The sequence below is a fragment of the Nansenia antarctica genome, assembly GCF_963989245.1.
Source record: "Nansenia antarctica genome assembly, chromosome: 18".
Taxonomy (NCBI): Eukaryota; Metazoa; Chordata; class Actinopteri; order Argentiniformes; family Microstomatidae; genus Nansenia; species Nansenia antarctica.
This window is the reverse complement of record NC_137691.1, coordinates 14,189,987-14,216,797: the sequence shown is the minus strand read 5'-3', so window position 1 is coordinate 14,216,797 and position 26,811 is coordinate 14,189,987. Positions and strand designations below refer to the sequence as shown.

Below are 26,811 nucleotides of genomic sequence, written 5' to 3'. Positions count from 1 at the left end.
TGCATTTCTTGAATTCTGGCAATCTCAAAAGTATCACCAAATGAATGGGCATCCCTAACTTGGAAATGACACCTTAAGTGTTTTTCTACTCTGTTTGGTTCCAAAATTAAGCGTGTTTTAACATTAGGCCATCTTGAATTTGACCTCTCCCGGGCCTCTGGGGTCAAATCTGACTTCCCTCCACATCTGAAAATAATAAACCTTATGATATGTACTAACTATGGTAGAAATGCCATGCTTTGTTCAAAAAGTGCACAATTCTTGTGCTAAGCCGCTCCACTATTTATATAATTAGCAACTATAAACTTCAGCCGTCAGTTTGATTTACTACTACTACCCTCATTCACCTTCACTGGCTGCCGGTCAAGTCCCGCATCACATACAAAATCCTCCTCCTCACCTACAAATCCCTCCACGCCTGCGCCCCCCAGTACCTAACTGACCTCCTCTCCCAACATACCCCTTCCCGGAACCTGCGGTCCGCAGACATGGGCCTGCTGTGCACCAACCTAAGGACCTTTGGGGACAGAGCCTTCAGCGTGGCTGCACCTACCCTCTGGAACTCTCTCCCCATAGTGATCCGCAACGCCCCCACCCTGGACTCCTTCAAATCAGCCCTTAAAACCCACCTGTTCACCAAGGCCTTTGGCCCCTAGTCACTGTTTCTGGTTTGCTTGTCTATCTGACCATTCCCCTTTAGAATTGTAAAGCATCCTTGGGTTTTTGAAAGGCGCTATAGAAATCAAAGTTATTATTATTACTAATAATAATAATAATATACGCTATTTATCTATCCAAAATCTATCCATGTTTCATTATGGCCACTTGTATAAATAAAAGAACCCCAAATTGTTGTACCAAACAAATTGATTGATCAAGGTAAACAAGAGACTCGGATCAGAAGTTGTTTGTGCTGTTTATGCAGTACAAAATAGTTACACGGTATAATAAACAAAACATCTATAATCTTCAGAATAATAACTTCAGGCATGATATTATGTAATAGCCCAGTTAGAAATGACAATGCATTGCAACATTAAACATCAGGACAAAGTTTAAAATCTGCATATCAGCTTTGAAAAAACATGATACAAAAAAGCACGCTCACATAGAATATGTCATTGTACAATCTTTAAATGACTGTAGCATATATGCTGTATATAGCAGACTGTATATATGTACTGTACATGCAATTTACAGCAGAACATGGGGCAATGTCAGAGAACATCTTAAAAGACACCCAGACAAATTCAACCACAAAGTTCAATTTAAGAGGCTTAAAAAAAAGACCTAGTCTGTATTGAAAAATTAATACAGATATTTTACCTTACCGTTACTTTTTAAAAGCAATTTTAGCTGTGTCTAAAAACCCATAGGGTGAGACAGTGTGAATCTCAAACATACATGACACATGACAAAACATGACAAAACAATCGTACACGTATGTACAAGTGCCAACATCTTCTTCCACCCCAACAGTCAAGCAAGTGATTTGTGCTACTAATATTCCCATCTAATAACATACTCACCAAACAATAACCAAGTGCAGTAATGTGGCACGGTAAACTGCTCTGTCACGTCCGGGTGTCAGATCTAGTTTCCTCCCCTAATGTCACAGAATGAAGATGACCTTCTCACTAGCGATAGGTTTGGTTTGACACTCGCAGCTTAAGACGCTGCACACACCTCGTCCGAGACATCCTGTGCAGTGTCGTAATTCCATTATGGAGGACAGGAGGAGACAGAAACAGCATGAAATTCAAAGGAGGATATGGACAGGTGTGACAGGGAAAGGACCACGTATGTGACCACTTAGGCGAGATGAGGAGTCCTGTGCCTCCCCCTCGACCAGAGAGTCTAGGGGAATGAGAAAAGGAGTAGGCATCCACCCTCACCCTCCCACCCTCTCTCCCTTCCACCCTCTCACCCTCTTTTAGTGGTTTTCCCCCACATATTCTAGAGAAGAGAATGCTGGGCGGTGTTCACAGTTTCCTTTTCCACTGACACACACACACACACACACACACACACACAGACACAGACACAGACACACACACACACACACACACACACGCACACGCACACACCAAGCTGATTGACAGAATGCAAAGCTGTCATCAAAGCTAAAGGTGGCTACTTTGAAGAATCTAAAATATAAAACATATTCTGGTTTGTTTAACACTTTTTTGTTTACTACACAATTCCATATATGTTCTTTCATAGTGTTGATGTCTTCAGTATTAATCTACAATGTAGAAAATAATAAAAAATAAAGAAGTCTCAAAACGTTTGACTGGTAGACTTTGAGCAATATCTGTTATCCATTTGTTTACACAAACACACAACCATATTAGGTCAGATATTGGCTTTGGGTGTTCTTGAACTGGTAGATAATTCCTGGAGATTTTGACAAACAAGGTCTAAAGCGGTAGTACGGTACCAGTATCAGTGGGGATAGACTGCCCCCTGCTGGTTCGGGACTTCTTGCTCTCGCTCCGTTGAACGTTCGAAAGGTTTAAACGTTCGAAAGGTTTAAATATCCTAACCGCCGTCATAATTCCGTTAGCTTCTCCGTGGTCTTGTGGTTACGTCCGAGGACAATAGTGGTTCTGGCCTATTTTAAGGTCGCAGATACGAGACGGCACTAACTCGAGTGCGACCTGTATGTCAGAACCTTGATCTGGACCTGTATGTCCGACCCTTGATCTGGACCGTTGATCCATAACAATAAAGCTAGATCACCCAGCACACCGAGAAGCTACGTTTTTATATTTATTGACCGTGAACTGTCTTCTTAAAGCTACTTTATTGTGTTGTCAGCCATGTCATCTCAAGGTCGCCGGTTCGAATCCAGCCGCGGACAGAACGAGCCTGTCATCCCTGCTCTCTCTCACCCATCTTTCCTGTCAATATCTACTGCCTCTATCCCATTAAAGCAGAAATGCCTTAAACATTGCGTACATAGTTACTAACTGACGCTATAGGAGTTAGAGCTATAGTCCTGATAGGTCATAGTCATAAACATGCTCACACTGATCGTTAGCCTAATGAATAATAGCCAGGCTAGCATTAACGTCAGCAGAGTTTACCAGCGGTAAAGAAGTCGCATAATATAGGCTATAAGACCCTGAGTAATTCCCTATTCTTTAGAGAAATAATACCTACATATGTGAACTCATTTATAGGCTAGCTCTCGGGTGATACGCACTCACCCCGCCCACGCCGTCTAAGTGCTATCCCGTATCACTTATCAGCAGTGTTGGGCACGTTACTTTAAAAAAGTAATTAGTTATAGTTACTAGTTACTTATCCCAAAAAGTAACTGAGTTAGCAACTGAATTACTTCATTATAAAAGTAACTAGTTACTAGGGAAAGTAACTATTGCGTTACTTTTACCACGGTGCAGCGGGCTAGCGGGTCCCTATCAGGAAGAAAATAATTTGGAATTTTTTTCTGAGCAGGTTTCAGCAGGGAACTTTTTATATTTATTGCACTTCAACAGACCACAACTGGTAGACATACTGTACTTCAAGTATTTTCTTCATTACAAAAGTAAACATTTAACAATATGAAGTAATTTTAAATCTTTGTAGTGTAAATTAAATAAATCAAACTGTCACACAACTTCAGACAACTGGTAGATATACTGTAACTTCAAGTATTTTCAACACAACAAAAGTAAACAGTTAAACAATATGAAGTGCTTTTAAAGTATTTCTTGGACATTTCAATTTCTTGGACAAATCCAACTTTGGCTCCTTAACATTCATTCATTCATCTATCCATCCGTACACTCCTTCCTAACACTCATCCATCCATGCATGCATTCATTCATCCAGCCAACCCTAGCCATTAAACCAGTGATTGTATCTTAAAAGCAGAAGCTTTTCAAACTTCTGGTCAGAGAGCCTGTTCCTCTTTGGAGTGAAGACGAGCTTCCCCAGGCTAAACAGTCTCTCTACGGGGGCGCTGGATGGAGTGGCTGCATTGTATTTGAGTGAAATTTTCTTTATCCGTGGAAATCCATTAAGAGTGTCCATCCCTTGTCCTCCTGATTTGAGATAATCCACAACTTCACTTTCAGCAGTAGCAGAGGGGTCATCCTCATCCTCAAAGGAAAAGAACTCCTCTATGGCTGAGTCAGTGAGTGTTGGTGTGCTGGTAGTACCTGTTTGCTGGTCTTCGTCTTGGACACTTTTCCGGCACTCTGCCAGCAGACTTGCCTTGGCCTTATCCTTCCTGTCCTGTGTCCGCAGCCAACGTAGTTTAAACCTGGGCAGAGTCACAGCAGCCAAGACAGCATTGTCGCTTTCCAGCACCTCTGCAAATCTTGTTTTGACTGCCTGAAATGATACATAATGCAAAGAGCATATTATACTAACTGTCTTACACACACACAAACACACACACACACACACACACACACACTAATAGCATTACACATTAACCATATTTAAAAACTTTTCATAATGTATGGATGCATTTAATGTATTTAAAGATAAATACTAGTTCTTACCTTGACAACTGCCTCTGGGAGGTCAACAAGGATTTGCAGGCCACTCTTCAGTTCCAGGGTCTTGAACATCAGTGTCTCGAGCGTGGGTAGGAGTGTGCCATGGAAACAGTGGTCTTCTCCCTGAAGAATGTCTAAGGCCACTGTTAGTGGCTTCATTACACTACAGTACTCCCTGATGAACTGATGCTCTCGTTCTGTGATGGCTTTCAACCCGAACTTGGAGGAGATGGTGTTCAGCTCGACTATAGGGATCTCACAGATTCGAACAAGGGCATCATAGAACGAGTTCCATCTTGTAGTGCAAGGGACTAGCAGCTTCCTTGCGATGACATCATCCACGGTCTCTGCGGCCACCGTTGAACGGCTAGCCTTGTTCCATAAGCCTGTGCATTTTGTCGTAGCACTTCTGTATATTGCTTTTGCTTCTGGTCTTGACAGTAACCACTTGTCAACATCAGTACATGAAACCAGGTTTAATGTGTGCGATGCACATCTCTGATGTGGCGGCAAAGTAATCACAGCATCATCATCACCAACACTGTTTTGCAAGACATCATTAATGTTCATAAAAGTCACCTCATCCTCATCCTCCCCAGAGTCATCCTCCTTGGCTGGCTGGTACATTTTGAAGGCCTTGACGAAATTAGAGCCATTATCCGTGACAGTTGATGTTATTTTGTGGGATATGCCATAGGATGAGTGAATGTAGTCAAGTTCAGTTGCAATACTGTCGTGAGTATGACGGCCCTTGAATCGTCTGCATGCCAGGGCTGCTTTCCTTCGTTCCAGGCTATGTGGATGAATCCAATGCGCGGTCACGCCAAGATAGCTTTTATTATGTGCAGTCCAAATGTCTGCAGTTGTAGAGACATATTCTAACTCTTCAAATGTATTTTGGAGCTCGGCATTCATTTTGGCGTACTCGGCGTCTATATATTTAGAAAACTTCTTTCTGCATGGCGGACCGGCCCCTCCTCTCGCCGGTATTTTGGCAATTAGGGCTCTGAAGGAGTCAGAATCAACTGTTGATAACGGAAGCATGTTCTCAACAACATACCTGCCTATCATTCCGTTCAGTTCAGTCTGTGTCACAAGTTTTTGTGGAGCTGACGCAGAAAAATCCAGCTTTAGCTGCTTGGACGGCGTGGCTCCGTGTCCTTCTTTGTTAGCCATTGCTGCGTGTATCTCTCTGATAGTTTGAGTGTGTGTGAGGTGCTGTGCGCGCGTGTGGTTTGAGTGTAGAAACATCCGCACAACACTGAACTATGGTTGGCTTACCATGAAATGTTCTCTACCATAGCCAATCATGATCACTTGCGCGGTTGTCTCGCCCCTCCCCTCCCCAACAAACAAACAACACTTTTGCAGCTGCGACTGAGGTCGGATGACAATGAGAAGCTTCAGTAAAGTAACTAGTAACGCGCCGCATTGAATTACCGGTAACGGTAACGGCGTCATAACGACGGAAATAGTAATCAATGAGATTACCCGTTACTGGAAAAAGTGACTCCGTTAGTAACGCCGTTTATTCTAACGCCGTTATTCACATATTTGTCTGTATTATCTTGTAGATAGTACTAGTTTTTTTTTCTTTTTTTCTTTCCTGTCTGTCTTACACGTAACGATGAATTGAAAATCAAGGACCCCAATTGAAATAAGCCAGTGGCTTTCTTGGGTTTTTATCCTTTTAGTTGACCTTGTATGTAATATGTACTTACATGTACCTACTTCTGCAAATCTTCTAATAAAGTTTTCAATCAATCAATCAATCACTGCTTATCAGACCCCTGAAATGCCCCTCATGATCTTCATATGACGTGATATCCCTTCAATCCCTCAATGCACAATTTGCACTTGATCAAATAGGCTAAAGACTACAAAAAAAATCAAATAGGCAGACAGACACATCCACAGACCAAACGATAAGCACAAAGCACAGCCGTCATTCATAGACAAACGCCTACCTTTTAACCGAATCGCGGTAAATCCATTCCAATTATTGGATAAGCAGACGCCCTTCCAGATACATCCAGATACACTTCCTGATTGGTATGCAAAACATATCAAATGTTTTGTTTTGCATAGCTGATATGCCAGATCGATGTCATGTGTCACCAATCAGTCAACGTGGATGAAAAATACTCCATCCATTCGTGTTACTGCATTCAGCTACTGAAGCTAAATTGTTTTGCAGCCAATTGGCTATTGCCAGAACTTCATCTGGGAGTAATGACTGTATTTTGAAGTTACAAACATAAGGCTTGGAGTTATTTAACTGCATCTCTGCGTTGTTATCTGCCTGCAGCCTGGCCAGCTTCTCCTCATACTCCTACAGGGGACAGGGGGTCAACAACAACAACAACAACAACAACAACAACAACAACAACAACAGCTGGGGGGTATTCCATCAACGTCGCTAAAGATCAATCCAGGCTTATTTTGATAAATCCCACGAGATGTATACAAAAATCAAGCCTTATTGTGTTGAGTCTCGGGAGACAACAAAACAATCAAGTTTTTGAGCTTGTAATAGAAGCCAGTTAAGAAGAAAAAATCTGCTTCCCAATAACCTTGCTTATCACTCGCTAGTTTAGCCAAGTTAAATAGCAAGAAATCATATAGACCAGAGAAGCTTGAGCGATCAGAAATCAGACAGGTTGTCGATTGGAATCCAAGCTCTTAACAACCATCCGCCAACTATAAATAGCTACACTTGGCGGATGGCATCATTTGTAGATAAATAAATACTACTACTACCCGTGCCGTGCTATCAAAGATAAACCAAGGTTGAGTAAACACATCAGCTCGCTACGTGCTCTTATCTCCCCTGCCGTCCTCTACCTCCCATCCTCTTCCTCCCCTGCCGTCCTCTTCCTCCCACAGCGTACTAAGTTGCTTATAGTACAGCAGCTAAGCTGTCATATTATGAGAAATTGTGCACTTTTTGAAGAAAGCATGACATTTCTACCATAGCTAGCTACCATGAGGTTAAGGTACATTTTTACCTTGACCTAATTGCATTTCTTGAATTCTGGCAATCTCAAAAGTATCACCAAATGAATGGGCATCCCTAACTTAGTTGGAAATGACACCTTAAGTGTTTTTCTACTCTGTTTGGTTCCAAAATTAAGCGTGTTTTAACATTAGGCCATCTTGAATTTGACCTCTCCCGGGCCTCTGGGGTCAAATCTGACTTCCCTCCACATCTGAAAATAATAAACCTTATGATATGTACTAACTATGGTAGAAATGTCATGCTTTGTTCAAAAAGTGCACAATTCTTGTGCTAAGCCGCTCCACTATTTATATAATTAGCAACTATAAACTTCAACCGTCAGTTTGATTTACTACTACTACTACCCTCATTCACCTTCACTGGCTGCCGGTCAAGTCCCGCATCACATACAAAATCCTCCTCCTCACCTACAAATCCCTCCACGCCTGCGCCCCCCAGTACCTAACTGACCTCCTCTCCCAACATACCCCTTCCCGGAACCTGCGGTCCGCAGACATGGGCCTGCTGTGCACCAACCTAAGGACCTTTGGGGACAGAGCCTTCAGCGTGGCTGCACCTACCCTCTGGAACTCTCTCCCCATAGTGATCCGCAACGCCCCCACCCTGGACTCCTTCAAATCAGCCCTTAAAACCCACCTGTTCACCAAGGCCTTTGGCCCCTAGTCACTGTTTCTGGTTTGCTTGTCTATCTGACCATTCCCCTTTAGAATTGTAAAGCATCCTTGGGTTTTTGAAAGGCGCTATAGAAATCAAAGTTATTATTATTACTACTAATAATAATAAACGCTATTTATCTATCCAAAATCTATCCATGTTTCATTATGGCCACTTGTATAAATAAAAGAACCCCAAATTGTTGTACCAAACAAATTGATTGATCAAGGTAAACAAGAGACTCGGATCAGAAGTTGTTTGTGCTGTTTATGCAGTACAAAATAGTTACACAGTATAATAAAAAAAACATCTATAATCTTCAGAATAATAACTTCAGGCATGATATTATGTAATAGCCCAGTTAGAAATGACAATGCATTGCAACATTAAACATCAGGACAAAGTTTAAAATCTGCATATCAGCTTTGAAAAAACATGATACAAAAACACATTCTCACATAGAATATGTCACTGTACAATCTTTAAATGACTGTAGCATATATGCTGTATATAGCAGACTGTATATAATGTACTGTACATGCAATTTACAGCAGAACATGGGGCAATGTCAGAGAACATCTTAAAAGACACCCAGACAAATTCAACCACAAAGTTCAATTTAAGAGGCTTAAAAAAAAGACCTAGTCTGTATTGAAGAATTAATACACATATTTTACCTTACCGTTACTTTTTAAAAGCAATTTTAGGTGTGTCTAAAAACCCATAGGGTGAGACAGTGTGAATCTCAAACATACATGACACATGACAAAACAATCGTACACGTATGTACAAGTGCCAACATCTTCTTCCACCCCAACAGTCAAGCAAGTGATTTGTGCTACTAATATTCCCATCTAATAAAATACTCACCAAACAATAACCAAGTGCACTAAAATAAGGCACGTGAATGAACAAGCTATATACAGTACCAGTCAAAAGTTTGGACACACTTTCCCATTCAACTGAATGGGGAAGTGTGTCCAAACTGTTGTCTCGTAAGTGCAAAGTAAAAAAAAGAAAAAATAAAGAAAGAAAAAGAGCAAGAAGGTATTGTACATAACGTCACATATAAGGCACATGAGGTCGAGGATACTGCGATCACTCCGTTGACCAGAGATGGTGTTTAAACCCACTGCTTCCTCTGGGTACCTTTTCTAGCGCTTCTTTTGCGGCCTGAAGTCTGCTGCGCCTTGCTGGCGTTCTCGTCCCATTCATAGCAGTGGTTCACCCTGGCGCAGCTCAGCTTGCACTCCAGCTCCGCCTTGGCCTCTGTGTAGTGCTCGATCAGGGACGTGATGCTGCTGAACTCCATATGGCAGTTCTAGGACAGAAGAAAACATTCCAAATCATGCACAGAAGCACACAAAAAAAGCTCAGTTAGAAAGAAGCACACAGTTGTGAATGAAAACTGAAATGGTTGTCACGGGAGAAAGAGACATGTTTTCAACTATCGTTTGTGTCCACAAAGGCAACCCGTTGTGTCTTCACCTCCAGGACGTATTTGCCGCTGGTTGTGTTGTCGACGAGGTAGGTGACCAGGCCTGACGGGAGGCGGATGATGAGGGAGCCACAGCTGGGTCTCTTAGGGTGGGAACACAGGAGGTACGAGCCCAGGACGTCCTCGGCCAGCAGGGATGAGCTGCTGTCACTGCAACGTCAGGATAAAATGGTAAACGGACTGACTTATATATATAGCCAGGGGTGCACATAACTTTTTGGGGCCAGTGCTCAGAGGAGCACCTAGGGATGCTGCTTGGTGCTCCCCGAGCTCGCGAGTCACGACCCGTCCCACAGGATGGATGAAAAAGGGATGCATGGATAACGTATATTAGCAAAACGACATTTATTCATAAATAAAGATGAACGAACAAATGATTGTGTGCAAAACAAAATAAACAAATCAAAATCAAATGACTGCTCTTTAAGCATGAAAGTCTGTCAGACTCCTTTAAACACAATGAAATCAACTGACATCTCTTTAAGCACTGCTCTGTTCTGTAAACACTGAAATCAACTTTTCAACAAAAAGTTACAGCCTAAGCATTTACTTATGCTACAAGCTTAATCATCATCACTGCTCTCTTGACTGCTGTAAGTTATCACTGTCCTCAATTTCAACCATGGTATTGGTAGAGGATGTTGTAGGCCATCACTTTAAATAGCTCATTATTTTGATTGTGCAACAAAGTCTTTTTTTTCTTCTTTCTTCTAATAGAATTCCCAACCATATTCCCTGGGTCAGGGGTCGAGGTGCGATAATGAAGCTGTAAAACAAACGTCTGAACGTTTGAAAGCTTCAGAGAAAAGAAACGTGAAGTCCCTTGGTGTTGTTTTTCCTTTTAGCGACGAGTCGTTCGGGACTGAATTTTCACGTGTCGGCGTGATAACCGTGCGATACGCGATACGCGGAATGAAAGTACGAGTTACGATACTTTCCGAATGTTTTCGTGAGGGGAGTCGCCGTGGTCGTCGGGCCTTCGGCTGAGGGGACGGCAAATAGTTACTTACTTGGTGGGGCTTGCTTCTTGGACCCAGCTGTTGGTGCGCAAAAGCGCTGATCTGCCGCTGATCTGCCGCGCAGCATGCATTTTGGCGACGCATGCGCACTGGCGCACCAGTTATGTGCACCCCTGTATATAGCGCCTTATTCCAAAGCGCTTTACAATGGCCTCTCATTCACCTATTCACACACACATGGCGGCAAGCTACCATGCAAGGTGCCGGCCCGCTCATTGGAAGCAATTTGGGGTTCAATGTCTTGCCTAAGGACACCTCAACATGTGGTCAGCCGATCTACCTTGCGATCATTAGACGCCGGCTCTACCTCCTGCACCACAGCCACCCCCTACACAAGACAAGGGCGAAGGCTTGAAGTCTAGTGGCAGCTAGACCAGCGATACTCAACCCCCGGTCCTGGAGAGGTGGGGAGCGGTGGGTCAATGTTTTTGTCCCAGCCTAGTGAAAATCCATCGCACCAGATTTAACTAATCAACTGATCTTCAGAACCACCGCTGAGCTGGGACAAATGCCTGCAGTACCGCAGCTCTCCAGGACCAGGAGTGAGGATCCTTGCGCTATATACAGTATACTGTATATAGACTATGCTCAGCAATGAAGTGAATCAAATGAGTTCTCATCAAGCAAGAACATAAAGGACCTGGGCTGTGTTCGGATTGTATAGAAAAAAATGCAACCTTTTAGACTTTTGCTTGTGAGCAAAGGAAGGATTCTAGATGATCCAAACACAGCCGTGGTCTGGGTTCAGTGTACAGTCGTGAGCTTAGAATTATACGTTTCTATCTCCGTTTAGGGCAGTTCAGAGATATTGAGCGTCAAAGTTTTTACATTCCATTATGTTTTGTGAGATGGAACCTTTGTGTTTTATTAATTACTAACTCAAACATTTAAAAAATAACACCACACAGGCATTAATAAACACCCAATGGATCAGATTATGTAAAAAAACTAAATTTTGACCAAAAATGGAGATAGAACCTTATAATTCTAACGTCACGCAGTGTAAGTGTAAACACCAGAGAGGGTGGCACTCACGTGGCGATGCCAGCCCAGCACCACACCGCCTGCGCCAGGGCTTCTTCCGTCTCTGCCAGGCTCGGGGCCCGGGTTCTCCGCACCGGCGTTTTGTCCCGCCCCTTTGCTGTTTCACACACAAGGGAGATTTCCTTAGAATTCGAGTTTTCTGGGATTTTGAAGACCACAACATTCCAAAGAAGTCCCTCGGGGGATGGTATTATATATCAAGAGGGATTGTTTGTTTTGGATGATCTCCAAGTGGAAGTCAACCTCAAGTGGAGAGTCACAGTGGATCAAATGCATAAAATGTACAAGAGTTGAGATGAACAAGGATATACAAGAGTGATAAAAAACAGTTTATAAAAGAGTCAAAAGTATGTTCATGCTCAAAACCGTGTGTCGTTAAACATGTGACCGGGTTACAGCACCCAGTCAAAAGTTTGGACATGAAAGTGTCCAAACTTTTTGACTGGTACTGTATGGTAACGGTGAAAAGCTTTCAACATCACCACAATATCGGAACCCCCACTGTGACAAAATAAGTGCCCATCACCTCGTCGACAACGACGGTGAACGGATAACACAGACTGAACACCACGACAGACGGTGAGTGAGGGGCGCCCCCCCCCTCCTCCCCCCATCACACGACACAGAGGGTTATGCTTTACCTCATCAACTGTTTGACTCTTGAGAGTGCTCTGTGCACACTTAGCCCACCTGGTGGAGAAGGGGAGCTCAGCTGATCCTGAACACGCCGTTGCTTGACGGGGGTGTACGTGAAGGAGCGATACGCCCCGGAGCGGATGCATTTATTGCGGATGGCTTTCTTGCGCACCAGGGAGGGGGAGGAGGAGGAGGGGGTGAAGACCTCCTCTTGGCCGCTCTTCGGTTCCCGCTCGGGGGGCGGGGGGGGAAAGACCTAGAGTAAAAGAAAGATATCTAATCAACAATCTATCTAACAACATGCCAACAACATCTGTTGTTGTGGATCTACTTTTAAACGGACTGCACTTATATAGCGCCTTATTCCAAAGTGCTTTACAATGGCCTCTCGTTCACACACTCACTCATTCACACACACACATTCACACACCAAATGGCGGCAAGCTACCATGGAAGGCACCGGCGCCGCTCATTGGGAGCAATTTGGGGTTCAGTGTCTTGCCCAAGGACACCTCGACATGTGGCCAGCCGGGGTTCGAACCGCAGATTTGTCGACCTTGCGATCATTAGACGCTGGCTCGACCTCCTATTGTTCTGTGATAGGCCTATCAGCTAGTTGTAATGACACAGCAGTACGTTGGTCAGTACTGGTTTATTCTTTTGTCCCTAAATACACCAATCAGCCGCAGAGTGATCATTTCCAAACAACCAAATCAATAGTGGAGAGCCATCCAGTGGATCCAATTACATCCAGCCAGTGACTCAGAGGGTAGGGTGGTCTAGTAGGGGTAGTGGTGGTCTAGTAGTGGATAGTGAGTCAGACTAGTGATCGGAAAGGTTGTGAGTTCAAATCCCGCCTGAAAAACACCACCACTAGTGTGCCCTTGAGTAAGGCACTTAGCCCTCAGTTACTCCAGGGGGAATGTCCTCTGTAATCTGTAATTGTAAATCTCTTAGGATTAAAAGCGTCTGCTAAATGGCTAACTCAGTGACCACTCGGTTAATACACTGCCAAGACCATACCAAGTCAGGTGGGTGTCCAGGGTCCATACCTTCTCCCCTGGTAGTAAGCCCTGTGTCGGGGCCCTTCTGAAGGACACGAGGGCGCTGACGCTGAGAGGGAAGCCGTGGTTGAGGAGGGAGGGGGCGCGGCGGGGGAGGGCTCCAGCACTCTCCTCCTGAGCCTCCTCTGGGTGCTTCTCTAGGTAGGAGAGCTGGAAACACCTGCACAGCAACAGGTTCAGGAACTGGGCCTAGGAGAGATCCCAACCCACAGAGACACAATTAAGACCAGCTAAAGCTACAGTACAACACTTCAACACACTGGCACTGACACCAGCACTGCCCCCCTTCCTTCACACTTTTTATTTTTAATGTCTGTGTAGTTTAGAATCATTTGTTTTCTTTCTTTTCTCTAGCACCATGACGGCTTGTGGCACTTATTCTTAAAGAAAGACTTACTCACGGTGATTGTGATCGTAACATTCTGTCACTTTAGGACAAATGTAATTATTGTAAGTCACTCTGGACACACTGGAAAGTAAAGTACGTAGCCTTGAGAACCGATGGTTTGAGCCTAATGGCCCATCGGAGCAGGAACCTATCTCCTGTTTCTGTAGCGTGAGGCGGCTTGAAGTACACCCCCTGGACATGACACTGGTATGTTGCAGGGTCCTACCCCCAATCCAACCCTTAATGCTAAGTGCCAAGCAGGGAGGCATCGGGTACCATTTCTATAGTCTTTGGTGTGACTCAAACCTCCCAATCTCAGGACGGACACTCTAACCGCAAGGCCACTGAGTTGTTTCTCTGGATAAGAGCGTCTGTTAAATTACGCGTAAAGACTAAAGATTGAATTGGTAATCATCTTGCAAGACAATGAAGCTACAATTGAAAATGTACTTTTGGACATGTTACACATTAGTCAAAGGGGCTGAGGCACAGAACAGCCATACATTACAGACCATCCACAGGTGAGTGCGGGCATGTGTGTGTGTGTGGGTGGGTGGGTGTGTATGTATGTGTGTGTGTGTGTGTGTGTTCATACCGCTCTGGCATGCCTAGCCTTGAAGAGGTGGCAGTAGAGCTGGGCGTCAGGGCTGCCTGGGTTGTGGGAGACAAAGGCGAACTGGGCGTCAGACGGACGGGCGGTGGACAGGGAGACGCGGCGCAGGGCGTGGGCCATGAGGAGGGTCTGCAGACAAGGGAGAGAAACAGGACCGGAGTACAGGACCAATCAGTCAATGAAATGGTACTGTACTGTACTCCACAGGGAAAAGGACGAGTTGAGTCCATTTTATTATCCCATTGGGAAATGTCCGAATCAGAATCGCTTTTATTACATCAATGCTACGGGTACGAAGAGTACAATTCTTGGGTTCAGGTTCATTCAGACATTGGCATGGCAGCAGAAATACAAAATCAATAATAGCATAAGCAGGATATAAGTAAGTAAGTCAAACTTTATTTATATAGCGCCTTTCGTACATGAATGCAACTCAAAGCGCAACTATAAACAACAAAATCAATAAAAGAATAAGCAGGATATAAACAGTCGACAATCAACAATAGCTGTATATACAATAGCATCAATAATACATACAACAACACAAAACCCCCTCCTACAAAACACAGATACACAAAAGCTAAACCAAGTTTTCCTGAGTATCCCTCAGGAACCAGAATGTGTGCACAACCTTTGTTCCTGGAAAGAAGACACCAGTTCCTCATACTAACTACAATGACACGTGTACTTTGCACTTTATACTCACTAGGAAGTTTCCATTCTTACCGTCTCATCTTCATCATACATTTTCACCCCTTTGATTGAGAACTTCAGGGACACAGACCTCCTCCTCTTGCATGTTTGCTACAGTCGACAAAAGACAAACAGCGAAAGGGAGGCGTTACGCTTCACGGCCTGGGGGCCCAATTTCATTTAAGCATCTGTAAGTGGCATGAGCAGTCAGGACTTGTTTTAATGTACTAGTGGAACAGGCAAAGCCATGCTGCTGCTACTTCACTCTCAAACCGAGGTGCATGAAATTGAGGAGCGTGAAGTGGAGAGGAAACCTCGTGTTTTAAACGCACTGCCTCGGTTTCATCCGCCGTATCCTTGCATCTACTTTTTTTGTTTGTTTTGTTTTTTTCTGAGTGGGGCAGTCCCATTCATATTTTTATTGACAGATATAGTAGAGATTTAGACAGGAAGGATGGGTGAGAGAGAGAGGAGGGATGACATGCAGGATATGTCAGCAGCCGGAATCGAACCGGGGACCCTGCAGTTACATGGTCAACGCTTAACCCGCTACGCCACCCAAGCGCCCAGGAAACCTGGTGTTTTAAATGCACTGCCTCGGTTTCATCTGCCATATCCTTGCACCTACTTTGAGAGACTTGAGCTGTGTGTGCAGCTGCTGCATCTGGTCGTCCAAACAGCAGTCGTCCACGGGAAAGGAGCCGACATACTTGATGAACAAGAGAGATTTAAAGTGTTAGACTATTAGATTATAGGCCCGTTTCCCCAGACACAGATTAAGCCTAATCCTAGACTAAAAAAAGTTATATTGAAAGATAAGGGGCCGGTTTCAGAGACAAGGCTTAAGCCTAGTCCTGGACTAAATCACACTTTCAATGTAAAATCTCCATTGAAGATGCTTTTTAGTCTAGGATTAGGCTTAAGCCTTGTCTGTGAAACCAGCCCAAGATGATTTAGTCCAGCACTAGGTTTAACCTGTGTCTGGGGGAACCATACCGATAAAGGTAATCATTGACTCATATAATATGGATAATATCAATGACTGTAAACAATATAAATGACTATGAGCTACGTTTTTAAGGCCTACCTCAGCTGTCCTTGTGACTGTGCTGTCGTCCTTGTTGACTGCTGACTCTCCCATCCTTTTCACTTGAGTTTCTTTGCGGCCGTCGTTTTCCAATGAGTCTCCCTGAGTTCTGCAATAGCAGCCAGGCAGTAAAGTAAAGTGAAAGTACAGTTGTCATATATCAACATTACATCCTCCTCAGTGGTAAAGGTAATAGGCATCAGCAGGAAACGTAGCCTACATTGGATAGAGGTGGTGAACAGTTAAACAGGGCTGGAACCCTCAGTGCACCACCACCTGGGCCATACAAGTCCACACCTCTTTGCAGGTTATTATTATTATTATTATTAGTGTAGGCTGATGCTTACTGACAGACACATGTGAAGGCAGTGAAGCGACCTAAGCATGCACACACTTTATGTTCTAAGACAACAGTGCAAAGTCTGCAAACGCTTCTATGCTTTCCATGTTCAACATTTAAGGAACAATCAAGGCTGTGAAAAACACCAGTCGAGTGTTTTCACCAATATGAAAACAAACAAAGCAGCTGATCTGAGCACTCGATAACTTACAACGTAATAGTGTTTCAGCTGAGCATTTCGTTTAAACATAATGACTTGCGAACCAGTGAATTTGAGATCAAATGATCGATAGGCTACAGCTGATGTTCGCACTTAAGGCTATGTCCGTCTCTCACACGCACATACGCACACACGCGTAAAACGATTCAAGCCAAGGCGCAACTTTGGAAACTCCTTTCACAGGTTTCTATTTAGTCAAAAGCAGATTAAAAATTATAACAGCGCCCTTACCACGTCCACGCCGTCTCACCACAGTCCCAGACAGATCTGATTTCCCAGATCAGATGATCAGGACAGCAAAGTGGATCACCTTATCACGCCGACGCCCCCGTCCAAAACGTCAATGTGAACGAAGAATCCGACCCCGGTGCGTCTGGGCGTGACCACAATTCTGGAGAATCTCAGGTATTATAAAACAGACTGATTAGAGTTGATTCCGACAAATCGTAACCTGCTTTTAGCCTAGGTTAATCAGATGTTAATCAGACCCTAATGACCTGGTAGCCTCGGCCGGTATTGATGACCCACCTAAGCACTTTACCCCCTGACTGTATTAATCTTGGACTCATAAACTCCACTTCCTTTCTTTTCCTGCTCACATTCCTGAGTATGGGAGCGACGAGGAGTGACTAGAGGCTGATCTGAGGTCAGTTTGGCGTTTTCTCCACTGATTGTATTTCGGGAGGGTAAGCTGGTAAGCTGATCCACGATCAGTGGTTAAGGGCAACTTCACCCAAGTGTTTGGGACAGATTGGGCAATAACACCTGCACTGACTTGTGTCTACACTTCATTCTCCGTCGACCAGTTTTATAGTAAACAGACAGTTTATAAAACAGCTATGCTGGGCTTCAAGCAAGAACACTCTCCCATGTGTAGGATTACTAAATAGTGATCAGTATAAATCCTTATCAATAGTAGCCGATCACTGTTACGTATGAGTCGCCTATGTGTAAAGGTGTGCTCTTTTTCCACAACACACATGGGTGGTTGACGCCTGTTTTTTGTTTTTTTACTTAAAGAATATTAGGCATGAACATGCTTGTGTTGTACTGACTCTTAGATTTCCCCAAAATAATAAGTGGTCTTTTAGATTTAGCATTGGAATCTGAATTTGTTCACCAAGTTGTTGCATTGGTGCCGAATATGAATTGTCATAATGAGACAGTTATTGTATATAAAATGAAAATGGGGTATACTTTTCTTAAGTAACTCACTTTATCATAATTACTCATTACTATCTTGAGATCCAGCGTTTCCGTGTGCAAATCCATTACATATTCTATTATTTTTCAACTCCTTCAATATATTTTAGATTTAATTCTGATAAACCCTGTTATCTTACACTGCTTGTGACTCTTGCTGATACTATTTTCCATGTGTTCCATGGAGACGTTTATGATTTATCACTAAAACCACTAAAGGGGGGTTTCTGTGTCCACCCCCCACCCCAACCACGCTTGAGACCACAGAGTAAAGGACAATAAATTGAGTACAAATATAGCCATTTTATTAATGACTTGGGGAAAAAAGCATAACATAAAGAGTACACGCATGCAGGGTGTCCATGAACCAAATTCCTTCAAAACAAAAGCCTGTTTTATTCACAATCTCACTAATACACAGAATATAGACATGTGTGTGTATATCTGTTTGAGCTTTATAGAACGAAAATTAGTTTTGATTAACTTGTTTGTTTAGAACACATGAAAATAGAACGACAATTTCCCCTAATACTAAGCAGTAGTACTGCAACCAATAACAAAATAAAAAGCAGTGTATGCTTCCTGACGTCAGTCTCATATCAAATGCAATCTTTTAACAAGGCCAGTCATAGAATGTCATTTCAGCAAATAAATGCTGATCTACTGTACTGTTGTCTCCGCCACTACACGGCCAGGCCTGAGATGTAGCAGGCTCTAATCCGTGACCTCAAACTCAGGAGCTCAACGTAGAGTTCAGTCCTTCAGATTTAATAGAGGGTGAATTCAGACAATTCGACAAAAGTCAGATTTTTTTTGTTTGTTTTTTGAGTGACGGCATAAAAAATACTTAACATATTGTTATTTGATACAAGGAAAGTGTGCTGCTAACTTATGGAAGAGTGGATTGGGATAAAACCGAAACCTTAAAAAGACCAGCCACTTTGATTCTAGTAGTACACTGTATGTTGGACCGCTGCTTATGCATTAACAGGAAATGTGAGAGAGGGAGGTATTGAATAAAAACATCTCAGTTCTACACCCAGGCAGTTTTTCCATCATCTTTTTTTTTTTTTTTGCCTCAACAGAGCATCTTAAAAGAAGGCTTCAGTCTAGACACAATGGCGTTGAAAAGTTGGGTTTAAAAGAAATGCCAAAAAATATCTCCAAATACAGTAAACTGACAACTGTCATCACATCCCTATTCTAAAAATAATTCTAGAGGAGTTCCCACCCAATCACCCACCCACCCACCCCGACCCCCCCTCCCCCCCCAAGAGGGAAAAACAATGATGCAAAAAAGGTAGCATTGAGAGAACGGAGGCAGAGACGAAACAAGACCCTGCCGTCTTCTGAGCTACAGTACACCACCCTTCCCCGGCTGGTCCAAAGCCAGCTCACTTCTTCGCCCTCAGGGACCTGCGTGCTTCTGGTTTGGCCTTCACTGCTGATTTGGCAGCTGGCTTCGCTGGGGGCTTCTTCTTGGGCGATGGCCGTGCAGATGCCCTGCTTGCTGCCAGCTTTTTGACGATGGGTGCTTTGGGCTTGCTTGCCGGAGCGGCCTTCTTGACTGGTGTGGCTTTAGCGGGCGGTGGTGCCGCCTTCTTTGAGGCAGCCGCTTTGGGGGCAGCTGCAGGTTTCTTGGCTGGGGTTACTGCTTTCTTTGCTGGGGTAACTGGTTTCTTGGCTGGGGGGAGCGATCTTTTTGTAGGGGCGGGTCTTTTGCCCGTAGCCCTTGCCGGTCGTGACTTCTTGGCGGGAGGGGGGCGGCGCGCTTTAGGTGGGGGCCTCTTCTGAGCGTTCCTGCGGATTGGTAAATGTACACCGTTACCAAGCAGCCGTTTCAAAGCATACAATGTGTGACAGTGAGCTTACAGAGACATGTACCGTATGAAGATTTTGACACTTTAAGACTATACCAACCTCTACTGCATTTCGTTGTATTGTACTTGTACAATGCGATGACAATAAAGTTGAATGTAATCTGTACCAACCTCTTAGGTGGAGGAGGTTCATCGTCCTCCGACTCCTCTTCTTCTTCTTCGGACTCGTCTTCTTCTGACTCTTCTTCTTCTGACTCCTCAGACTCCATTCTCTTCCTGCGCTTGGCCTGGCCTGCGACCTTCTCCTCTCTCTCCTTGTGTTTCTCTGGGAAGAGGATGGCCGGGCTGTGGGAGGAGGAGAGAAGACCATACAACAGGTCTTTTGGGTCTGTGGACAACTCTGCCAGATCCAAGATGGACACTGACCATTGTAGGGGTAGTGGTGGTCTAGTGGATAGTGAGTTGGACTTGTGATCGGAAGGTTGTGAGTTCAAATCCCGCCTGAAACCACACGACTACTAGTGTGCCCTTGAGTAAGGCACTTAGCCCTCAGTTACTCCAGGGGGAATGTCCCTGTAATTCGTAATTGTAAATCGCTTTGGATTAAAAGCTTCTGCTAAATGGCAAAATGATTATTATAATTAAATTAATTATTATTATTGTCTCCCTGATAAAGCCCAGCGGGCCTGTGAGGAAGTGTTCACTAAAACCCAGAACAAGAATGGAGCACAGAACACTGTGGCCTGATTTGACACGATCGCACGATGAACACTGTATGACTTAAATAACCAGGTGGTGTGTTAGCATCTTACTGTGCCGATAGGAGAGCAGTAATGTACTTGGCAGTGTGATCTGAAGTGGGAGTGTACCTGGGGTGGTAAGGGTAGCAGAGCTGGTAGGTCCCGTTGAGCCCGCTCCCAGTGATCTGCTCCATCCAGCCCATCGTCTTGCACTTCTGCAGGGTCCTCTTCAGGTTGTTCACTACAGGAAGAGAGAAGAGACAGGGGGTCACTATGTGGGGGGCTCGCCACACTACAGGACAGACCCGATATAGCCACAGCCCAGTACAGCTCAGCGGTGTACAGGACAGACCCGAACCCACAGTTCTGGCTCAGATATTTCTCTTTTGCAATTGTCCATTCCAGTACTTTTATAGCAACTATGCTCGACAACGTAACCAGGCCAGGTTAGAGCGTTCATATCTGAGCCTGACTACTGAACGCATTGTCAGGTGTAGGACAGGTCTTACCAACACGGTATTCCAAGCTGTCCTTATTGCTCCCGACCAGGAATTTGCGGAGTGTGGGGATGCTGCACGTCTTGGGCTCGTTCATGGCGATGATGGCGGTCATGATGGCGTCCTCCAGAGGCCCGCCCTTCAGCAGGAACTTGTCCCCAGCTCGCTTCAACTGTTAGAAAGGAAAGAGAATGTCATACTCCCATAGAATTCAGGTAGATAGATTCTATCGGATCTGGACGAAATGGACGGGATATGTTAAACCTGTACGGTCAGATTTCTGTTGAACTGTTAAAAGAACATGAGAGGGTGATGTAATTTTCTTGAATCATTTTCTATTCTAATCTGTCATATGTAAGATGAAAGCTCCCCAAGTTCACTCGCTATTTCTTTTTTCTTTGTTTGTTTTTGTCTTTACTTGACTTAATATAAAAAAGACAAAAAAATACTTTGGTCATAGGAACTGAGTTGATTGTGATATGTTGAATGTAATGATGATTGTTGTAACCAATGACCATTGACAATAAAAAAAATAAAAAAAATAAAAAAGAAAGGAAAGAGAAGATCTGAGATTTAAGATCCATAGCCCTATTTAGGCAAAACACATTATTTTAATAAGGTGACGATATAATGCCAGTGTCCTGTAGACCGGCGACATGTGCACACACAGGAAAAAACACGCTATCATTATTCCACTGAGCCTCCTCCTCTGAGTCCTCCGTTTGAGCTTGCTTATTTGTCCCCCGGACATGGGAACGCACGGGACTCACTTGGAAGGTGCCGGAGGCTCCTTTGCCGGTAATCTGCTCCAGTTGACCCTTGTCCACAGCTCTCACCAGGGCACTCTTCAGGATCTCCGGCCTAGCAATCAATCAGACCACAACATGAATATTCCCGTTCACCACCTCACCCGTCCAGAACACTGCTTTGATTGCCATTCCCTTATCAGAGTTGTGCTGAAGAGGCCCACACAGACAGATACTGCTTCAGGTTACACAAACTGGTTTTTACTCTGAGGCAGTATCTGTTCACACATACATATAACAAAGAAGCCCATCACTGGAACCCCCCCCCCCCCCCCTCCCCTCCTACATCACCACAGGGGGGTTACCTGTTCTCCACTTTGAGGTTGGGGAAGTGCTGCTCCACGTATTTCCTGATGAGGATGTAGGAGGCCTCTTTGGGTTCACATAACCGTGTGATGATCAGGGGCAGGGTGTCTCCCAGCGTCTCAGCCTTGAACCCAGGGGCCACGATCGGCTTTGGGGAAACACACACACACAAACAGAGTCACAGCTCGGCACTTGGAAGTTGAATGTAAATATACATTCAGATCCTGTATGTGGACATAATGGTTGAGTCGGTGTTAGAAAGGAAGGAGACTGAGGCCTACCTTGCCACCAGCGGTTTTTGGCTGCTGCTTCCCAATCGCGAAACTTCCAGCCAGACCTTTACCCTTCAGCTGGAAAGGAGAGAGAAGGTACAGCATCAGCATCAGGGGTATACAGGCTGATAAAGCACCAACCAGACTTACAACACCACAATAAGCTAAACCCAAGATCAAGGAATCCCTAGGTACATGTTATATTTACAGTACCACCGTCAAAAGTTTGGACACACTTTCCCATTCAATTGAATTGGCCAGTGGAGGTAGAAATCTGAGGTACAGGCTCATTGTAATGCTCTACCAGCCCCCCCCGATGCACATGTACTGATCGCCATTATGTGAGTTTAGACCCGTGTACAACGTCATCCATGAACCCAAACGTGTGGAGGCCCAATCGGTGAAGACTCCTTACCTGTTTGATGGCCCCTTTCTCCACTTGTCTCTTGAGGGCCTTCTTAAGGAGGAATTTCCTTGTGTCCAACTCCAGGCCGGGGTATTTTTTCACTATGTACTTCATGACGGACTGGGTCGACGCTCCAGACTTCTCCGTGCAAGACTGCGGAGAGACAAGAGATGGATATGCGATGAGCTGTAAGGTACTGCAATCTCATGCGATGTTATGTTTCTCGTCCGTCTGTACGGCGGGCTGGGAACTTAATTGTCCTTCCCGAGGTCAATGAAAGCATCCGGGATGCTAGGGATGTACTGTAGATCGATGTCGTTCTGTGTCTACGGTTCATGTTGTGTCGGGTGTGTGTACCGTCAAAAGTTTGGACACACTTTCCCATTCAACTGAAGCGTATATGTAACAGGCGTGTGTTTGAACCAGGGACCCCTCGCATGGACGCCACAGACATAAACCGTTAAACCAAGAAGACATCCTCTGGGTAGGAGGGCTGTATCTGGGCTGAGAAGTCTCAGGCAGGGCTACCTCATGATAAGAGCATTATACCAAATCACCGTTGTTACATGTGTGTGTGTGTGTGTGTGTGTGTGTGGGGGGGGTAGCGGCATATTGGGAGGGAGACAGGGATGTTAAGGTAAGTGTATGGCATTAACAATAGCGTGTTCACGCGACGCGCACAGACCTCGATAGCCTCGATGAGGATGGCGTCCACCTTGGGCTGGCCGACTGAAGTCGACTTAGTGATTGTGGCTCGTTTGCTGGCTGACATGGTGGCCCAGCCGGGGATGGTCCTCTTCACCGGCTTCTTGACTTTCACCTTCACGCCGTCCTTCGCGCTGCAGCGGACCAGGATGATGGAGGGCAAGAGCGACAAACTATGAACGATTTTGATGTTTCCTCCGTCCCAACACAGAATGTACAAAAGCGACGGCCATGTTTACGGGTACAAACTCACTCTCTCTGCTCCTCGGCTTTTTTGGTCCCCGTCGTCTCTCCGGTCGACTCTTCAGACTTCTCTCCCTCCTCTGCTTTGTCTCCGTTCTCCGTCGGCTCACCTTCACCTTCGGCGCCCTCCTCTTCTGTTTGCTCCTCTCCCTCCTTGGCCGCTGCGGCCTGGGCGGCTCCCTCCTGCTCCTCCTCAACGGAAGCGGACTCCTCGGAGCTGGCATCAGGCTCTGGAGAGACAAGGGAGAGGAAGACGGAAAGACATCACATTCATTGCAGGGTGCAAAACAGACAATCGCAAGGTGATGTTATTGTCAAGCCTTGTTCATAGGCACAGCTCTTGATAAGACCACTTGTCTTGATCACCATTCTTGCAGGTTTGCAGCCATACATTCTACCACAGAGCAATGTTGTGACCTCAAAACGGACCTAAAAAAGCATTGTGTTGACTGAGAGGTACTATGAACCCCATCAGTTCATCAGAGTTCCTGGGATATTAACTTACCTCCCTCCTCGGGTGCAGCAGAGGGGGCTGTCTCCTGCGGGGGAGTCCCTTCTCTACGACGGATAGGCATGACTCCTTAACTGTTGACCAGAGAGACGGGATAGAAAAATCACATGTAACGCTTCTCGGTCCAAAACAACATGGCTCCAATACCCTTCAAGTCGTAAAAGTGACCAAACTACGTGCTAATAGGGCTTAGTGATCTACGGTAGATAACATCAACGAGGGCCTATGCGTTCAGATCATTCATCTCATCAGGATTGTGGATGTTACGCTTCTACTAGTCTGATCAAAACACACGTATGGCCTAGGATTACCAAAAACGCGCAAAGCTTTTCATGTATGAAGGCGATCGTAGAGTGTTGCGCGCGGGAGAATTTTTATCGGAGGTAAATTCGTGGAAGCAAACACGCAATGGCATCAAAGAATAATTCAAAAATGAAAATGGCCATTTTGTCCGTTTACTCTCCACAGTAATGGCGCTGCATAGAGATGGTGGGAAACGCACGCAAGTTGTATTTGAAAAAAATAAGAAAACGTCGAATGCATTATTCTCCCGAATTCCGTATCCAAAGATGAATAAATATAGATAATAAATAATTGCAAAAAAACTCTTACCTTTTTAAACTCTCAATAGCGATGGTAGTTTTCAAAATTAATTCGCTACGACGTCCGTTTATTTAGAATGATCCTACGTCTGCGTGACCCCTCCCCCTGGAACGTCCAACGTAGCGATGCCCCTCCCCCTGGAACGTCCACGTAGCCCCTCCCCCTGGAACGTCCAACGTCTGCGTAGCCCCTCCCCCTGGAACGTCCACGTAGCCCCTCCCCCTGGAACGTCCAACGTACGTTCAACAAACGACGTCTGACGTAACGATGCCCCTCCCCCTGGAACGTCCACGTAGCCCCTCCCCCTGGAACGTCCTACGTAGCGACGTCACGTCGGGTGTGTTCTTTGTTCAAAAAGGTGATTTCCCGCGATCGTTTATTATCGTGATTGGATTAACCCGACAAGTCTTTTAACATATAATCGTAGGCCTAATTAAAAGGCTTTGAAACACATATGTGGCACGAATCAATCACTCCAATAAATAATCAAGCGTACCTGAGATAATGATGTTAGTCAGTGAGATAGTGAGAATGTTATGACTGAGGTTCGCCACTAGATGTCAGCAGATGACTCGTTGTTACCACGGCCAGTGACATCAAGCGGTGGGCGGGGCTTGTAGCATTTTGAACGCTGCTAACGACTAATGTCGCAGTGCATTGTGGGTATATGAGTTGACATGGGTTATAAACCAAATGGTGCTCCAAGTCTGTCAAGAAACAGCTCGACAACGATGAGTCGACTTAAAGATGACATACATTTGTTTTCTAACTAAAGTGACCTATATTAAGGAATGCAACAAGAGGGTTTGCTAGTCAACATCGACTTCCGCTAGAGGTTTGCGTTACACTAATAATATTGTAAATGCAAAGACTCACTGACCTCTCTTTCCTTACTCTTTTGCCATGGTTGACTATGTCAAGTATTGTTATATTCGTATGCGAATATGATGCTCTCAACAGTTAAGTGCTCTGGAACGCAGAGGATATTATGTCATAGGTATTCTCTAATTAATTACAGTGGCCAAAACAGACTATTTGGGCAGAGGATGCCCTCTACTCAGATAGAGGTCAAACCTCAAAAGTCTTTCCTCAACACAAGACTCTCGTCCAATGAGGTTTGAGGACACAAAGAATCAATGAATCATCAGGCCTTGCGCCAGAACCAACACCTTGGGTGGGCGGGGGCCTAGAGGGGATGGTGGGGGTATCGAGGCAGAGGGGCCCACCCCTGGGGCACCACGCACGTTTGGGTGGGCCGAGCGGGCCATGCCCACCCCTGCCCATAGCTACCGCCGGCCTTGATTCACATTTCATTATATAGATTTTGATTCACATTTCATTATATAGATTTTGGCAAGTCTATAGTTATGCTGTCATGTCTTACAGAAACTAAGTTGAAACTATGATGCCCCCATCTTGCATTGAGAAAATTCTATACTGTATATACACACACATATCGTTTTATACTTATTTTAGGGATGACAATCAGAGCACCCAGAACCCTATCTCTTGCTTTATGGTGAGTCATATATATATATTTTTTTATGACAGCGTACAGACAAGCAGGGGGATATTCCATCAATGTTGCTAAAGCAAAATCCAGGCTTATTTTTGATAACTCACGAGATTCATCAGAATAAACCTGGATTTTCCTTGAGCGATGTTGATGGAATACCCCCCAGGCACCTCTGTGGGCTACCCAGACAATCAGTTGACAACAGTGAATGAACTTGTCCTTAATGTAATAACAACTCTTGGTAGACAAATAAGTCACATGACATCATTTGTCTGGGGAGGGATGGACCGTTCCATCCCTACAGGTCACAGGTCAAAGACAGGGCTCTCAAATCCAGGTCCCGCCATGGGGGCTGAAGGCATGAGACCCAGATGCAACCCTTCAGTCCCTGGAC

General features: G+C 44.8%; 2 protein-coding genes across 2 annotated transcripts; both read right to left on the bottom strand.

Annotated features, from left to right (window-relative positions):
- Positions 1-9,310: 9,310 nt before the first annotated feature.
- On the bottom strand, positions 9,311-16,283 carry LOC308172978 (SH2 domain-containing protein 5-like; the record flags this gene model as incomplete). The annotated part of the gene is made up of 9 exons (XM_080547942.1): positions 9,311-9,508; positions 9,676-9,835; positions 11,740-11,845; positions 12,439-12,634; positions 13,437-13,637; positions 14,432-14,578; positions 15,176-15,250; positions 15,771-15,851; positions 16,230-16,283. The coding sequence occupies 9 exons, from the start codon at positions 16,281-16,283 to the stop codon at positions 9,311-9,313; spliced, it is 1,218 nt and encodes a 405-aa protein (XP_080404068.1).
- Positions 16,284-19,268: 2,985 nt separating this feature from the next.
- On the bottom strand, positions 19,269-25,007 carry hp1bp3 (heterochromatin protein 1, binding protein 3). Its single transcript, XM_080548225.1, has 12 exons — positions 24,911-25,007; positions 24,293-24,372; positions 23,798-24,017; positions 23,525-23,717; positions 22,849-22,992; positions 22,443-22,511; positions 22,161-22,309; positions 21,820-21,910; positions 21,062-21,221; positions 20,682-20,793; positions 19,984-20,157; positions 19,269-19,792 (listed from the first exon to the last, which is right to left on the bottom strand). Exons 2-12 carry the CDS (start codon positions 24,360-24,362, stop codon positions 19,387-19,389), a joined length of 1,788 nt encoding a protein of 595 aa, XP_080404351.1. The 5' UTR covers positions 24,363-24,372; positions 24,911-25,007; the 3' UTR covers positions 19,269-19,386.
- Between the last annotated feature and the right edge of the window lie 1,804 nt (positions 25,008-26,811).

Bases quoted from the DNA above. Each gene is read 5' to 3' on its own strand.
- hp1bp3 (XM_080548225.1), bottom strand. From the start codon at position 24,362: ATGCCTATCCGTCGTAGAGAAGGGACTCCCCCGCAGGAGACAGCCCCC. The intron at 22,993-23,524 runs GTCTGTGCGCGT...GTCTCTCCGCAG, and splicing joins TCCTCATCGAGGCTATCGAG to TCTTGCACGGAGAAGTCTGG. The intron at 21,222-21,819 runs GTGAGTCCCGTG...CCTTTCTAACAG, and splicing joins GAGCCTCCGGCACCTTCCAA to TTGAAGCGAGCTGGGGACAA.